Source organism: Phoxinus phoxinus (assembly GCF_949152265.1).
Source record: "Phoxinus phoxinus genome assembly, chromosome: 6".
NCBI lineage: Eukaryota > Metazoa > Chordata > Actinopteri > Cypriniformes > Leuciscidae > Phoxinus > Phoxinus phoxinus.
Window position 1 is genome coordinate 23,692,106 of NC_136881.1, and position 16,999 is coordinate 23,709,104.

The window sequence follows — 16,999 nt, forward strand, 5'->3', positions numbered from 1 at the left end:
ATTTATTATAGTTTTCAGCCAAATATTCATGAGCATTTGTTCTTATCAAACAATGCACAAACACCATCATTAAATCAAGCCAGTGTCAGAAGTTTTTGTTTTATTTAGTTAGTGCCCTTGAAAATCAATCCAAGCAGGACAATATTCCCCATATGTGTCGGCTAGAATTTTCATGGGCACTTTTTACCTTGTAAAGACCTTCTATATACAACAGTGATGCTAATTTTGATTGATCCCAGTTGATTATTTTTTATTACATTCACCAAAAAAGATTAAGATTAAAGGTTGGAATGCCACAAAAGTAAAAAATCACACACAATTGTCAATTTCAGAGGATAAATGTTTGGCCATGTGAATTTGGTTTTATATAAATTAATTTAACTGAAGGTATTCACAAAATCTCTCACTTTTCAATGGAAAAGCTCATTTCTAATGATTGTGTTTACTGAACAAAAAAGTAACAAAAAACAAATTTCTTAAAATATTCATATGTAAAATTTAATACTGATATTCTGTTTTCACTGAAAATGAATCCAGATGGATGACATAACGGTACTCCTCAAATAATAATTCTACAGTTTATCACAGATTGTAGAAAATGGTGCATTAGATTAAAAAAATCAAGAGCAAAAACTACTGATGTAAACAGAATAAAAAGAAACTACTAAAACACTTTGATATCAATTTCTTTCACTTGTGCATTCACTCAAGGCTGAAGGCTCCCATGAAACTATCTTGTAGCTGATCTGAAAAGCTTTTATAATAAGTACTATTCGGCTTCTTGGTCCACAGGTATCAGCGGTCAAGCTTGGGTTTTTTGGCCACTGGTTCCGGTTCAGGCACAGGTACACTAACCCCAGGGATCTGGAAAAGACAAAAATACAAAACTATATTTTAGTGACATTAGTGACTATTTCTACATTGTTTCTTTTGACCTGTTGACCTAACTTCTATCAAGAGATGTAGCTTATAATAATCAACAAATAAACTCAGGGAGAGATATCACTACAAATATACCATAAACAAAGGGACATAAGGGATAAATGAGCACTAGGATGGTCTTTATTGTAAAAACAAAAATTCTAACTTAAATCAATATTTACTGTCCATTTATTACATATTTGGTTGGGTAATAAATCCCTTATTGCAAAATGATCCTCTTCATATGAGGATCATTTGAGGATATATAAGACACCCAATGAGGATTATAATAGCCATTTACTGTACGAGTCAACTGAAAAACTATTGATTAAGATTAAAAACATTTTTTGCATTTAAGAATAAAGTGACAAAAGCCATGAAACTAGTAGAGTATAGGAGACTGGTCAATTATAGTTTTGTGGACATTATAAAAAAACAATCAGAATCATGTATTCATGAGAGCCATGTAATGTACTAGCAATGTCTCAACAAAAACAAAAACGTACCACTGGTTCAATGAGTGACATTCTGATCCTCTGATGTTGGAGGTTGGAAGCATCGAGGCTAATTGTCACTTTGACTTTATCAAATATGTGGAAAGTGTGTTCTTCCACTTTGAGACTGGGACCCTGAAGAGAGAAAAAGAACAGGTTCAACCTCAGAACATTCATAGGATCAAGCAATATCTCATGAATATGAACCTGTAAGGCTAGCATTGCCTGGTTATGGGCTGCGCAGACTGAGGTCAAGGTTTATGCGTACCTCAGAGTCAAAGTTGAGATGAGGACTGGGTTTGTCCTTGTTCTCAAAGAACACAGTGCCCTCTAAACCAAATTTAGGGATGAGGATTATGATGGCATTTTTTCTTACAAACAGAATGAAGCCTTCCTCATTTATGATTCCTTTATTCTTGAAAAATAGCTGAAGAGACGAGATGAAAGACACCATGTTAAAAAATATCTGCAACAATTACACCGCAAACCATTAGAGTCATGTTTTTGGAGACGTGTTGATGTTAGTGCTTGCAGTTTACCTGAGTGTGGAATGCCACTGAGGCTCTCTGTGCATACTGGGCCATTTTGTGTCTGTAGTTGAGGTTGCTGCACAAGGCCGACTGCTTATGCTTGTCCATCAAATCTGGGTATGTGCTGTCTGCATTAATAGCCACTGCTAACAGACGGTGAACTATGATATCAGAGTATCTACAAAATAAATAAAAAACAAGCATAAATTTTCAGTCAAGAAGGATCAATTTATGAATGGGTGAAAAAAAAGGTACATCATAATGAAGGTAATCCTTACGACCCCAGTGGATGAATCTGTGTTTTTATATTTGTAACTTTTTAGTTCACCCCAAAATGAAAGTTCTATCATCCTTTACTTACCCTAATGTTGTTCCAAACTCATAAGACTTTCGTTAATCTTCAAAACACAAATAAATATATTTTTTATGAAATCTGAGAGATTTTTCTCCATCCATTGTGTCCATTCACCCAAAACTCTTGATACTTCAAAATGTGCATCAACGTTACTATCATGACGTGAATCGTAAAAGAAATCCATATGAATCAAAGTCTTCTGAAGAGACACAATCACTTTATATGATGAGCAGATTTAATTCAGGCTTTTATTGACTTATAAACATTGATCATTACACATACATAGAGAACATTCAATTTAAGCAAACAGAAGCTCAAACATGCTTGCTTGACATGTGAGGACCAATGAGGTTTGTTCTCACGCATCAAGCAAGTAGGCTACGGCTGAGCTTCTGTTGACCATTCTTGATGTATGTGTAATGATCAAAGTTTATACGTTAATACAAGCCTAAATTAAATCTATACAAAGTGTCTCTGTAGAAGACTTGGATTAAACTGTTTGATTCATATAGATTAATTTCACAATCTTTTTACGAATGTTTTGAACCATCAGACTTTTGAGGGAATAGACTTTTAATGGAGGAACATAACTTTCATTAATATCTTTTTTAGATTTCATTAATATCCTAATTTGGGTTTTGAAGTTAATCAAAAGTCTTATGGGCTTGGAATGACATTAAAGTGATTAACTGATGACAGAATTTAAATTTTTGGGTGATCTAACCCTTTAACTATAAACCATCGCTTCCTGCCAACTGTCATACTTGGTTTCATGAGAGGGTCAAGTTTACTTTTGATTTAAAGAAAGTGTGCTTTGAAGCACTGGTCCTCTGTGCTTCTGTGTAACGTCCCAGTTCACAACATGCTTAGGTTTACGTCAAGGGTAAACTCTCTTTTGAATGCAAGTAACACCCTCATATGACAGCTTGTCGGCAGCAATTGTTTATAATTAAAATAAGTTTAAAATATTTTTATTTTTATACGAAGACCTATCGTTTTGCCTTAGCAGACACAGATTCATACACTGGGATAGTATGGAGTACCGTCAATGTGTTCATCTGAAGAAAGAAACGTATACATCTAGGATGGCATGAGAGGAAGTAAATCATTTTTGGTTAGACTATGCCTCTAAATTGATTGAATATAACAATTTTACAGTCTGTCTCACCTTCTGATGGGTGATGTGAAGTGTGTGTAAATGGGTGATGCCAAGCCATAGTGGTGGAAATCATTGTCCATGCCAGAGCAGAAATACACAGCCTGCATCATGCAGCGGGTGGCCAGAATCCTCAGCAGAGTGTTGAAGTAAGGAAAGCTCTCAGTCGTTGCATTGTTCAGGGAATCGGCTAGAGCTTTGGCTGAATCTGTATGGATGTCGAGGTCCTGGAGAAAAGGAGTAACATAGCAAAAAATTTTCAATAACAATGAAACTGACCAAAATGCTGCACTTATTTAAAATGTGAGATGATTATACCTCTCTAGATGGTTTATATCATTAATAGGTTTGGGATGCCCTGACTAACACAATACACAAATAATACACATTGCTCACCACCTACTTGTTTACAGACCCTGATATACTCACAGAAAAAAAAAACTTTTTAACCTTTGCTCAGGGGCAAAAATAAGTTTGAAATGGCTTTGCAATGGTATATTGTTTGCAACCATTAGGACACTCCCCATGCTGGGAGCCCTTTAGATTTGCATGTAAATAGCTAAACAAAATCGACAGCAATGAGAAAAGAACAAATTTAAAGAAGTATCTGATTATAGGGATGCGAGTATTTTTGCACCAGCTCTGCAATTAAGTGCATTCATATTTTTGTCCCAGTGTCTAATCTCGACCAACCGAGTCAAATTAAACTGAAAAGATTTCCATGTCAAAGAAGGTGAAGCCCCAGAGCACCCACATATTAGTATTTATTCATCATGGACCATTGGCAATTTGAAGATGTTTAACATGTGCAATGTTTAAAGGGAAAATTAAAGGATTAGTTCACTTTTTAAAAAACATTTGCTGATAATTTACTCACCCCCATGTCATCCAAGATGTCCATGTCTTTCTTTCTTCAGTCGAAAAGAAATTAAGGTTTTTGATGAAAACATTCTAGGATTTTTCAATGCAGCTTCAAATGGCTTTAAACGACACCAGACGATGTATAAGGGTCTTATCTTGCGAAACGATCGCTCATTTAAAAAATAAAAAGTTTAAGTTTTAAAATGCTCGCCTTGCTCTGTTGTGTGATGCACGTTTGTAACGTCACGAAATACGCAATTACGTTCAAAAGGTCACGGTTGACGTAGCCGGAAGTACAGAGTCAGTGTTTACAAGTTGAACGCGCAAACTAAGTCAAACGCTGTTAACAAACTTTTTTTTTTATTATAAATATAAAATATATACATATAATATAGTTTAAAAAAAAAAAAAAAAAAAAAAAAAACATACCACCGTTTGCTGTAAAACCGTATTGGGCACAGCCGACATTTTCAGAAAACGGTGATCTCCTTGCTGGGAGGGTTTGAAATCATCGTTGAAAAAGTGATCACTGCACACTGTCTTACATATTAGAGCATGTTCAGGTGTGTTGATATCCAAGTGCAGCGCGAGCAGCCACAGTTTCAATCGCTCAGGATTGTGTATAGGAAATCTATGCAAAGTTAAATATTTCTGTCCTGACGAAAAAGTTCTTTTAGCCTTTATAATATTAAAACACCCAGGATACGCACACGAAATGGGCATTTTAAAAAATAAACTGACAAAAAGACATTTGAATATGTGTATACAGTGCTATGCATAAGTTTAGACACCCATGCTAAAGTTGACTAAAAAGAGGAATAAAAAATCATCTTTTGGAAATTGAACTTAATGCCTTAATTTAAAAAAATAGGAAAAATCCAACCTTTAAGGACACCAATTTTCTTTGTGAATGAATAATGTATCGTAAATAAATAAATGTTCTTCCTTAAAATACAGGGTGCATAAGTTTGGACACCCCTATGTTAAATTCCCATAGAGGCAGGCAGGTTTTATTTTTAAAGGCCAGTTACTTCATGGATCCAGGATACTCTGCATCCTGATAAAGTTCCCTTGGCCTCTGGAATTAAAATAGCCCCACATCATCACACACCCTTCACCATACCTGGAGATTGGCATGGAGTACTTTTCATAAGATCATCTCTCAATGCAAATCAAACCAGCTATTAGGCTAACTGAAATAAAACCATGCCAATCTCTAGGTATGGTGAAGGGTGTGTGATGATGTGGGGCTATTTTAATCCCAAAGGCCAAGGGAACTTTATCAGGATGCAGAGTATCCTGGATCCATATAGTAACTGGCCTTTAAAAATAAAAATCTGCCTGCCTCTATGGGGATTTAACATAGGGGTGTCCAAACTTATGCACTCTGTATTTTAAGGAAGAACATTTATTTATTTACGATACATTATTCATTCACAAAGAAAATTGGTGTCCTTAAAGGTTGGATTTTTCCTATTTTTTTAAATTAAGGCATTAAGTTCAATTTCCAAAAGATGATTTTTTTATTCCTCTTTTTAGTCAACTTTAGCATGGGTGTCTAAACTTATGCATAGCACTGTATGTTCCTCCTTCCTCACATGGGTAAACACTGACTCTGTACTTCCGGCTACGTCAACCGTGACCTTTTGAACGTAATTGCGTATTTCGTGACGTTACAAACGTGCATCACACAACAGAGCAAGGCAAGCATTTGTCCTTATAAAACTTAAACTTTTTTATTTATTTTAGAAATGACCGATCGTTTCGCAAGATAAGACCCTTATGCATCGTCTGGTGTCGTTTAAAGCTGCACTGAAACTGTCATTTGGACCTTGAACCGTTTGGTACCCAATGAAGTCCATTATATGGAGAAAAATCCTAGAATGTTTTCATCAAAAACCTTAATTTCTTTTCGACAGAAGAAAGAAAGACAAGGACATCTTGGATGACATGGGGGTGAGTAAATTATCAGCAAAAGTTTTTAAAAAAGTGAACTAATCCTTTAATGCTGAGCATTACTTTCGAAAGTGTTTGTTATTTGATTTCACTTTAAGTAAATCAGAGCCTTAATGATGTAACCTCTACAGACTAGAAAAATACACTGACTTGAATCTAAATGAATCTTTTTGGTGAATGTAATAAAAAAAATCAACTGGGATCAATCAAAATGAACATCACTGTTGTATATAGAAGGTCTTTACAAGGTAAAAAGTGCCCATGAAAATCAATTCTAGTTGACAAATATTGTCCTGCTTGAATTGATACACTGGCTTGATTTAATGATGGTGTTTGTGCACATGGAAAGTTAGTGTTATATTTTCAACAGCCAAAACCCAAAAGAATCCCTTCTACATAATAGGTAGGTGTGCGTGTAGGCTCCGCCTTCTTTGACATGGAAATCTTTCTTCTGTTCAGTTCGTTGAGGTCAGATGCAAGTAAAAACATGAACACACTAAAGAGAGCAGCTTTGTAGTAGAAAACTGAAGTCCTAATTGAAAGAGACACTGACACTGTTTTTTCATGTTTAATACTGTAAAGATGCTTGCTTTAAAGCAATATATTGTATAAAGTGGTATATAAACAAACATGATTTGACTGGGGTTCTGAGTTCTGAATTGTAGAGCTTGTGCTCAGATTTAACTGCTGTTTGCTTACGGTTGTCATTTTTGTTGTGCGTTTAATTTGTTATTCAGAGGAAAACACACAGCACATTTAACATCATCTAAATACATCCAGATGTTTAATACCAGTATAGCTGCAAAGGTGTGTAACTTTGCAGTGAGTATATTGGGGCCTTACTTTTTTAGGATTTTATAAAAACAAAACAATATAAAGAACATCCACTCACCCTTGACTTTGCAGCCTTTATGAGGATGTCATAGTTTGATGGTGGTGGTGCAGGGTGTTTCCTCAGTAGGGCACATTCTGAGAACTCATCATAGATCTTCTGCGCTACAGAGATATTTGCCAACAACATGAACTCCTCCACCATAGAATTAGTCTCCCTGGGGAAATATGTAGGTCATGAAGGTCATGTAACACTTTATTTCGATGGTCCAATTTAGACATTCTACTAATTAGAAGTAACTTTGCTACATGTCAACTACCAGTCATTAGAGTATTAGTAGACTGTCTGCTTAATATTTGCTAACTTTTTATTTGGATGGTCCACCCAACAGACATTCTACTGACTTTAAGTAACTAAAGGGTGGAAACAAAGGGCACATTTAAGCTTTCAGAATCCAGACAAAGACAGGAAAAAGTAATTATTCTTCAACATAAGAAATAACCCAAAATAACTAAAGAAAACATAGCATATTTTAAAGACGTAAAGGCAGAAAGAGGTATATGGAACTCACATCAGTTCTTTGGTCTGCAGATCTATGGGGTCATGTGTCTCACTGTCTATATGGAAACGTACTTCGGGAGAGGAGAGGGTCAGCGCTCTGAAAAATGGTAAAATAAGCAACCCTTACAAACTGTCAATGCAAAGGGTTAAAGTCTGCTTCAGAATCATAGCTGAGTTTCAAAATTACAGATCTAGTTAAATGGAAATACCCTTTGTCAATCCTCCGGCCCTTTAAGATCTTGGCCAGTTTGTTAAGGCCCCGCAGGCTCTTTGTGATGTCATCATTCATGGTGGTATCATCGATCCTCATCTGAGCTTCGGCATATGTAAGGGAGGCCTTACAAGACAAAACAACACTTCCTTGAAGACCATCATAGAACATAGTTTTAAACATTTTTTCAAATTAGAGGCAGCATACCTTGGAGTTAATGATGCTCTTTGTGAAGCGAGTTTTGATGATTTCAGCTTTGTGGTTCATCTCCCAAATACAAGAAAATGCTAACCTGAGTGTGAAAGTACATATTAGACAGTGAATGTTAAAGCATATTTAATGTGTAAATATATAATAAAGAGTTTACAAAGCATAATCACATGGAGGATAATGGTTTCATAGAAATCACACCTCTCAACATTGGACCGCAGAGAGCACAAGTTGGAACTCAGAAGTTCAGGAACCATGTCAATTCTCTGTGGAAAGGAATGACTATTTAACACAAAAATGAATGAAGAAAGTAATGTGCACAAAAACACTAAAAGATTAATCCTACAATACCATTAAAAAGTTTGGGGTTGGTAAGATTTTTGGAAGTCTCATGCTTCACAAAGGCTGTATTTATTCGATATAAATATACAGTAAAACAGTAATAATATGAATTATTATTACAATTTAAAATATCCTCTTTTATTACAAGTTAAAACCAGTTCTACTGCTTAATATTTTTGTGTAACAATATAGGTCTTTACTGTCATTTTTTATCAGTTTATAGCATCCTTTCTGAATAAAAGTATTCATTTATTATTACAAAATAACACTAATAACCTTAATCAACAGTTATACTAAACAAAAGGCAAATTTAAAATTAGTATTTCTGGTTATAGCTTTTGACCCAGCCAATTCATAATCAGTTTTTTCCACAAACACGTACCTTTCCACAAAGGTAGACTGTAGTGCCTCGGCTTGCTGCCTCTTGATCTAGTGCATTTCCTGGCCGAATAAAATGGCTCACATCTGCTATGTGAACGCCAACCTAAAAGAAAAGCATGCCATTCAATACAAAACCCCAAAGGAACAGCACTACTACATTCCCTTTACCTTTCAAAATACTTTACACATACCTCCAAGTTTCCATCCTCCAGTTCCCGACAGTGCAGAGCATCATCAATATCCGTACAGCCAGGAGGATCCACACTACACACAGAGAGGTGTCTGAGATCTGCTCTGAGCTTTAACTCCTGCAGGAAATCACAGATAAACATCAAGCCTTAAACATTTCCAGAGTTATAATGAAACATTCTGACACAACAAAGCATGACTGCCCTACCTCCTCAGTAATAATCCAGGGCATCTTGGGAAGGAAGCTAAGAACAGCCTGAGAGAAGGGCTGGTGAGGAACATCATGTTCTAGGAGAAGCACCTCTGTCTCAGTCTCTTTATCTCCTGCAGAACCCAGGTTTTTAACAAAGTGTCCCTGAGAGACATGGAGAAAAATTATATAAAGTGATCTTGAAATGATCAGTGGAATTTTAACATCCAGCCTTCCAGACTAAAGCTTCGTTTAATCATTCATTTAAAACAGTCCGCGTAAAGATGTAGAAAAAGTGGATATTAATATGCAGGATTGATAATCCTAAATGCAAGCTTGCATCAAAATAATATAAAAATGCATCTCAGAGGGAAATCTGTTGCCTAAAACTCGAGTCAAATTAGCATGCCATTATTTGTATAAAGTGAAGAGTGTAAATGACTGACGTTTGGGTATCTGGAGTTTTTAGGCCAGCCATCTATAGCAACCATAATCCTCTGTCCAACCAGATTTGCAGCTTGTCTAGTCTCGATTCGAATACGTGGGATTCGTCGGTCCGCTGGGGTGAAAAGGTGTCTTGTTGCCTGGTGTTAAAGTTCAAAATAGTTAATAATTGCAATGCATCAGACAAACATCAAGAGATTAAGGGGGGAAAAAAAGGAAAAAAAAAGCAAATTCCCATTTGTAAGCAGTCATGTAATACTGATCAAAATACAGTGATTATATGAGCAAAAATTTATTATTGTGCATTTATCTATTCAGAATAAGATTTCCATTCAATAAGCAAACTATTCTGCCACCACATTTCAAACTTGATTAGTTCAGTTTACACGAATCACTTTTTTTAAAAAAAAGTTTAAGAAAGAAGTCTCTTATGCTTACCGATTTATTTTAACAAACACAAAGTAAAACCGCTAATACTGTGAAATATTGTTAGTTAATTTTTTTTTTTTTTTTAGTTTTCCATTTTAATATATTTCATGTCATTTATTCATGTAATGGCAAAGCTGAGTTTTCAGCATCATTACTCCAGTCTTCAGTGTCACATGATCTTTCAGAAATCATTGTAATATGCCGATCACTGTTACCTCTTTGATCTGAGACTGTGAGAGCATCCCACAGAAAGGCCTCCAGTTCCTCTTTATAACGCCCACCACTCGTCCAGTGGGCTTAAGAGCGCTAGACTCTGGTGCTTCACTCTTCAACTACAACACAACAGCAAAGAGTCTTTGTACACACATTACAATGGTGCCATACAGGTAACAAAAATTATGTATACACAATATATCGGCCATCATATCGGTATCGGCCGATATATGTTCGTTTTTAATGTGACCATTATCGGCCCAGTAAGAAAATTTGGCCGATATATTAAAGCTGATAAATAATGAATTTATTTCCTTCAGGTGAGAAACTTCAGATGCGCACTGTTTGTCATGATGGTTTTGAATTGCTTGAAATATGATTGGAATCACTTCAAAAAGGAAAATAAATACAGTTAAGTGCAACATGTGCTGTCATATAGGCTACATACAATTGCAATGAAAAAATTATAATTTTGTGCTTGGGACATGGCTTTTATTGGTTTTTATAATCATGATCTCAAATTACATCAAAATTTGGATTTAGATTTATCGGCCAATATATCGGTTGTCGGCTTTCAAATATAAAGGTTTATCAGTATCTGCCAAAATTTTCATACCGGTTCATCTCTAACAACAACATATAAACCCACAATACATTATTGAAATAAAGGGTTCTGATTCAACTACACAGTGTCTTTCGATACATTCTAGTAATTATATCAACTGTTGATCTTATGGGACTTATCCTACCTTATTCTCTGTCTCATCTTCCTCAGCATCTTCATCATTTGGACTATCGTCCAGCAGCACAAAAGATGATGGAGCAACCCAGTGTTCTTTGGGTAGGAGTTCAACAGCCACTACATCCTGATGCACAGCCCGGTTTAAGTTCTGAAAGCCTCGAAGTAGGACCTGCCAGAACATATGATGTTACAAATGTTCTTAAAAATACGACAAAACTGACTAGAAATACATAATTTATTTTATCAAATTAAAATAAAATAATCAATAGCTTGTCTTTTTTCATGATAACCTGCCTACCTCATTGATATCCGCCCCCTCTCGATGTATAAAGACCGTACCCTCCAGATAGTTATCTCTGTTGGCATGGAATGTGCCCTGAAGAAACGCTCCGTTCTTGATGCCAGTCTGAATCCTGGATAAGGGCAGGTGCTCTGGAAAGAGTAACTTACTGCCAGTGTTTTCATTCTATAGAGAATCATAAAAAGAGAGAAGTCATTATATAAAACAATAAAAAATATATATACAAAAACGAAAAGCTTTCTTGATCATTCTTCATCACATTGTACGCACTTGATCAGCTATCAATGCAAGCCTGTCCACAAGCTCAGGATTGCCAATCAAGCTCTTGATATACTCTTCACCTACATGAGAAAAGAACATAGAAATAAAACCTGCATTCATTTCTAAATCTCAATTGTAACAATCACGCAAATATCCTTACATGAAGATTGAGGCTGTCAATTAAAATGAGCTAATTATAAAAAAAATTACACTACAGTTCAAAAGTTTGGGTTGGCAAGATTTTTGTTTTGTTTTTGAGTCACTATAGCTGCATTTATTTAATTAAAATACAGTAAAAACAGACTACTTTAATATATTTTAAAATGTAATACATTCGTGTGATAGCAAAGCTGAATTTTCAGCATCGTTACTTTCAGGTAAAAGAGCCAATCGCTGATTGGTAAAGTCAAGAAGCTCCGGTTCCCATAGTAACCCGAGACTCGTGCTTAGAACTGCACAAGAGCATTGCCTCATCTAGCCTAAAACTTCGCCTTTGTAACGCTATTTGAGCATAAGAAAAAACATTTATGCGACCGTTCATGTCAGATTGTGTTGCTGATTCGAAATATTTTATTTGTGAGTTCGGCAAGCAGTTTTAGAGATTTCAGGATTCCCCAATTCAAATAGATAGGATGTCCGAAATAGCTGCCCGGAGGCGTTGCAAATATGGCCGCAGCAGAGTGAACAGACTTTAAGGGACTTTGGTACAAGTCAGAGCTCTGCAAGTTGTTTACATTCATTATCACTGCATTGTTATATTCTTTGAGACATGAGGTAATTTACCGCCGTCTCTCGTGACGCTTTGCAGACTCTGCTCTGTGTGTTCATGTGTTTTTGAGGAAGCGTGGCTTTAGAGACACTCTGAAGGGAGGGGGGGATCTTATGTTCTCAATGCTTGCTGGCTATTGCTAACCTCTCCAAAAATTGCCCACCCTAGCTTTAACAGCTGCTCAATATTTTTTGTGGAAACAGTGAAACTTTTGTTCAGGATTCTTTGACAAATAGATAGTTCAAAAGAATATAATTTATTTGAGATATAAATCTTTTATTACACAATAAATGTCTTTACTTTCACTTAAGATTAATTTAATGTATCCTCACTGAATAAAATAAATTTCTTTCAACTTTTGAAAGGTAGTGTATAAAGGGGGAAACACATCATCCTCCAAAACCATTAGATTTGACATTAACAATAAAATTCAAACTAACCCTAAACTAGCCATAATAAAGACAGTACCGGTACTTCAAACTTCCAGTGCCACAATGACATCAAGAACAATAAAAAAAAGTGTCTTACATCTGTACACAGTCAGACCACACTGCTCTGCCTTTTCTTTATTAGCCCGGTCATTGGTCAGCAGAACCACTTTCAGTGGGCCACCATCGGTCACTTTAGCCAGGTGATCGGTGTACCACTTAGCAGCGACACGGATGGCTCGATCATTACGATCATTAGCACTTTCCCCTTGCTCTCGTTCAACAAATGTCTCCCTTTAAACAAATATGAGACAGATGCATTCAAGAATGTTTTCAAAGTTAAATCAAAAGTATGTCATGAAGGTACTGTTCAGACAAGCTTCTCAGGATGTGTTGTGTTACCTGTGATGCTCATTAGTGAAGGTGTAGAAGTGCTTATCCTTCTCATGAATAGCATCCTTGATTCTTTTGTAGACCGTGGCGCTCCTGTGTCTGACCTCTTGTAAAACGGTCTGAAGAATGACGACGTTCGTGATCAGAGGGTCCACGAGGATGTCAAGCTGTCAGAATTGAATACCAAATCAGTTACGTCTCATTTAAGGCACTTCAAGCAAAACCATTGTTTTTTTCATGCATTGGTCAATTTTGAGATGTTGGGTTATTTTGCCCCATACAAGGTATTTTTTCAGATATTTATTTATTTGCTTCTGTCGATGTTCAAAGGCTGTTTTCTCAAAATCTCCACTTCAATAGAACTTAAATACAACAAACTGTTTTATTCCCATTCTGAAGGTTTTTAGAGAGGGGTTTGTTCATACATAATTTTCCTGGTTTGTATAACAATTTTATTAATAAAAATATGGTAATTAGTTTTTTAGCTGTTGACATTTTTTATATATATTTATAAGTGAGTGATAAAAACAGATATCCCAAATCCCCTCTGTAAAATTTTATAACATGAAATTTTATGATATGACAGTTGAATGATTACAAGTTACATTACAAGTAAAAATGCATGTTGTTAACAGCGAATTGAAATAATTAATTGAAATTAGATTCAAATGAGTAACAATTTACCTGATGTAAAACCACATTGGTGTCTGGGATTAAATAGTGAGGATACGAACACAGGTTACTCTCTATGCACGCGTCCTCTTGTAGCACTGGAGCTTCATCTTTGCACTCCTTACAAACTTCACTTCCGCACCAGATGTCATCTCGGAGGTAATGTTCGCGCACTATTTTCAACACTCCACCAGAGCGAGTCTTCTTCACAAATGTTTTGGATTTTAACATGGTCCAAACTGTACCGACTGTGGTTTTGAGGAGCTGTTCCACCAAAACACACCACTCACCCACGTGTGTGCGTACCAGCAGTGCGCCAACTAAATATTATTCCGGAGTGATTCAGCGAGGGAAAGGGTTTTTTACCTTATTTTTTTAAAAGCACTGCACTTTAAATGCACATATAAAACGACACAAATGTATTTGTTAAAACTGTACACTATCGGGAGGCTCCAAGCAGCCAGAGTGTGTTTTGTAGCTGTTCCCTTACTTAAAACTCCCCAAAAGGTACTGTCTGGCCATTTTGATGTTCACAATGGGGCGGAGTTAGAGCTGAGTTGGTCTCCTCTGTCTTCCCCATATTACACCACTAGAGGGAGATACAACACTTATTATCCAAGTCGAGGGACCGTCAATGTGTGTGGGAAGTGCGGCATATCTAAAATGTATCATTTGACTTGTCCCCCAATGTATTTTTTTTTTTGTAATAGACACATTTACTTGAGAAAATCTATTATTTTGTCCATGTGCTATAACACCTCATGATTTGCTTCCTCACTGCAATACTGTTTACAGTTCACACTGATGTGATTCTCCTGAACGAGACAAAAGGTTTATTTTGTTTAAGTAAATCTGCAATGGAGCATCGCTAAACGCGTTTTGTTATGCCACAACCCTCTTATGGCTCATTTTAAACAACATTTAGTCCTAATTAAATTTAAAGGTGTTTACAACATTATTATTTTTTATTAATTGAATGAATATTATTATTTTAATTATTTATAACCCTTTTTATTTTAAAGTAATCATTTTATAGGTGAAACAAAGGCAAAATGTGCATCATGGTCCAACTATGAAAACCAGCTATCAGAATTTATCATAGCCTCAATTCGACTGGCGCATGGTTTATCATGCAACCTCATCCTGTTGCTAATTATCATAGATCTATCAAAACCATTTTTTAAAAGGTTTTGACATAGGCTACTTGCTCTTTTTCTAAAATATGTTTCATTTAGGGGTTTTAGCTCTATGCATTCATAGTGCTAATTACTATGTGTTAAATAAGATGAATACAATTTGTTCATGAACGATTTGAGACCTCTATAGTGCCTGCAAACAAATATAAGTATTTTCTTAAATACAAACAATGTGTAATACAATACTGGACATATACATATTTTCCATAACAGCTCTAGATTTTATTTGTTTTCAGAGCTTAAATGTGGTTGGTCATGCTAAAGAGCTTAGCTTTAAAGTTGAACTGTGTTGTTCACATCACCAACATTCATATAATTATATTCAGATACACACATGAGTCAGAGCCCTAGATCAGTAGAGGGCAGAATAAATTCCTAAATGATTCATTGAGATGAGCCAAAAGTACCAACCAAACAATCAGTAAACATTAGTAGTAGAACTGATCCTTGACTGAAGATTTAGCTCTAGTAATGTTGTGCTTCATTAGACATTTTGCAGTCACCCATAATTTATGAGCAAATGTGTCAATGTTTCGGTTGGTGCGCGTTTCCTTAGATCTCGGACAGATAAGGTCAGAAATTACAGTCTTGTGAATATGGTCTTACCTAGCCTTTTCCTAAACTGTTTTCCTCTAATAACTTGCATAGCAAACAAATGCACTGCTGCCTTTATTCATGACTCACATAAGTTACATGTGACATAATAGTTGAATTTTGGGGATATGCAGTGTGCTCTTTGAACCGCATGCTATCAGAAGAAGATACATTATTTAGATTATACATTATTTTTCATTGTGCAATCATACGACACTAGAAAATATGCATGCAATTAAATACTTCTCAGATATCATAAAAATACATTTTACTGGACTATGAAATACCCACAATCTATGTCAGGGGTTTTGATTCTTTTGACCAAATATGATCATCCTCATGAGAGGGATCCCCATCAAGTTTAAAAAGCATATATATTATATATTTTCATGTATAAAGACATTAAAGGTACAATATGTAAGAATTGTGTATCAAAATATCCAAAAACCACTTGCACAGTGTTATATATTTCTTTCAATTGTGTACTTACATTACCCTAAATGCTTCCAAGAATTTGTAAATTCAGAGAAATTCACAATTTTGCCCGTCACTGTTCACTTGTCACCTGTCGATGACGTAATATCTGCGTTATCCCTGGTTCCGCTTGTACTGCCATAGTAACCATGGCGACAGACATGGACAACTGCGTTACGTCTAGCGGCACGCTCACGCTGTTGTTGTTTCGTTCAAATATTATGGACCATGGCAAGCAGACTTTGGGACAAAAGGAGAAATAAAACGAGGATCAATATCAGTGTTCGCGTCCGCTACTAACTTCGACTTGACAGGGACACCGCTCTTGCATGTCAAGTCAAGTCAAGTCACCTTTATTTATACAGCGCTCTTTACAATACAGATTGTATCAAAGCAGCTTCACAGTGATAACATGAAAATAATACAAAAAAAACAATTTCATCATCGTCCACCTTTGAGGCAGATCTATACTATTGTTGAATATTAAATGTCCCCAACTAAGCAAGCCAGAAGGCAAGGCAACAGCAGCAAGGAACCAAAACTCCATCAGGTGACAGAATGGAGAAAAAAACCTTGGGAGAACCCAGGCTCAGTCGGGGGCCAGTTCTCCTCTGGCTAGTGAGTGAACAGTGTATGATTATGATTCAGGAGCATTACAGGTCAGAAGTTCAGAATGAATCAGAGTATTTGTCCAGTTCCGGTTGGTTGAAGTCGGAGTGGAGAGGAGGAGAGACCGGTTGACACTTCAGGTCAGCGGCGTCGTCGTGTCCTGGCGCTGGTCCTTCATCAGATCTGGATACGGCCTGGTTCCGGTGGACAGCGGTAAACCTCGGGATAGACAGAGGGACTAATATTAGCGTAGACGGCATCCTTCTTATGATGTACCAAGTACAT

At 36.1% G+C, this 16,999-nt stretch overlaps 1 protein-coding gene across 1 annotated transcript; it reads right to left on the minus strand.

The window, feature by feature from the left end:
• Window positions 1-390: 390 nt before the first annotated feature.
• dis3 (DIS3 exosome endoribonuclease and 3'-5' exoribonuclease) lies at window positions 391-14,426 on the minus strand. The gene is made up of 21 exons (XM_079614788.1): window positions 13,854-14,426; window positions 13,179-13,336; window positions 12,877-13,070; window positions 11,589-11,659; window positions 11,316-11,483; window positions 11,025-11,186; window positions 10,278-10,394; window positions 9,636-9,773; window positions 9,208-9,354; window positions 9,002-9,118; window positions 8,812-8,913; window positions 8,289-8,353; window positions 8,085-8,169; window positions 7,876-8,003; window positions 7,677-7,763; window positions 7,166-7,322; window positions 3,469-3,683; window positions 1,955-2,123; window positions 1,684-1,842; window positions 1,428-1,550; window positions 391-864 (listed from the first exon to the last, which is right to left on the minus strand). Exons 1-21 carry the CDS (start codon window positions 14,070-14,072, stop codon window positions 796-798), a joined length of 2,850 nt encoding a protein of 949 aa, XP_079470914.1. The 5' UTR covers window positions 14,073-14,426; the 3' UTR covers window positions 391-795.
• Between the last annotated feature and the right edge of the window lie 2,573 nt (window positions 14,427-16,999).

Bases quoted from the DNA above. Each gene is read 5' to 3' on its own strand.
- dis3 (XM_079614788.1), bottom strand. From the start codon at position 14,072: ATGTTAAAATCCAAAACATTTGTGAAGAAGACTCGCTCTGGTGGAGTG. The intron at 7,323-7,676 runs GTGAGTTCCATA...ATATTTCCCCAG, and splicing joins CTGCAGACCAAAGAACTGAT to GGAGACTAATTCTATGGTGG. The intron at 1,551-1,683 runs GTACGCATAAAC...TTCTCTCTTCAG, and splicing joins ATCTCAACTTTGACTCTGAG to GGTCCCAGTCTCAAAGTGGA.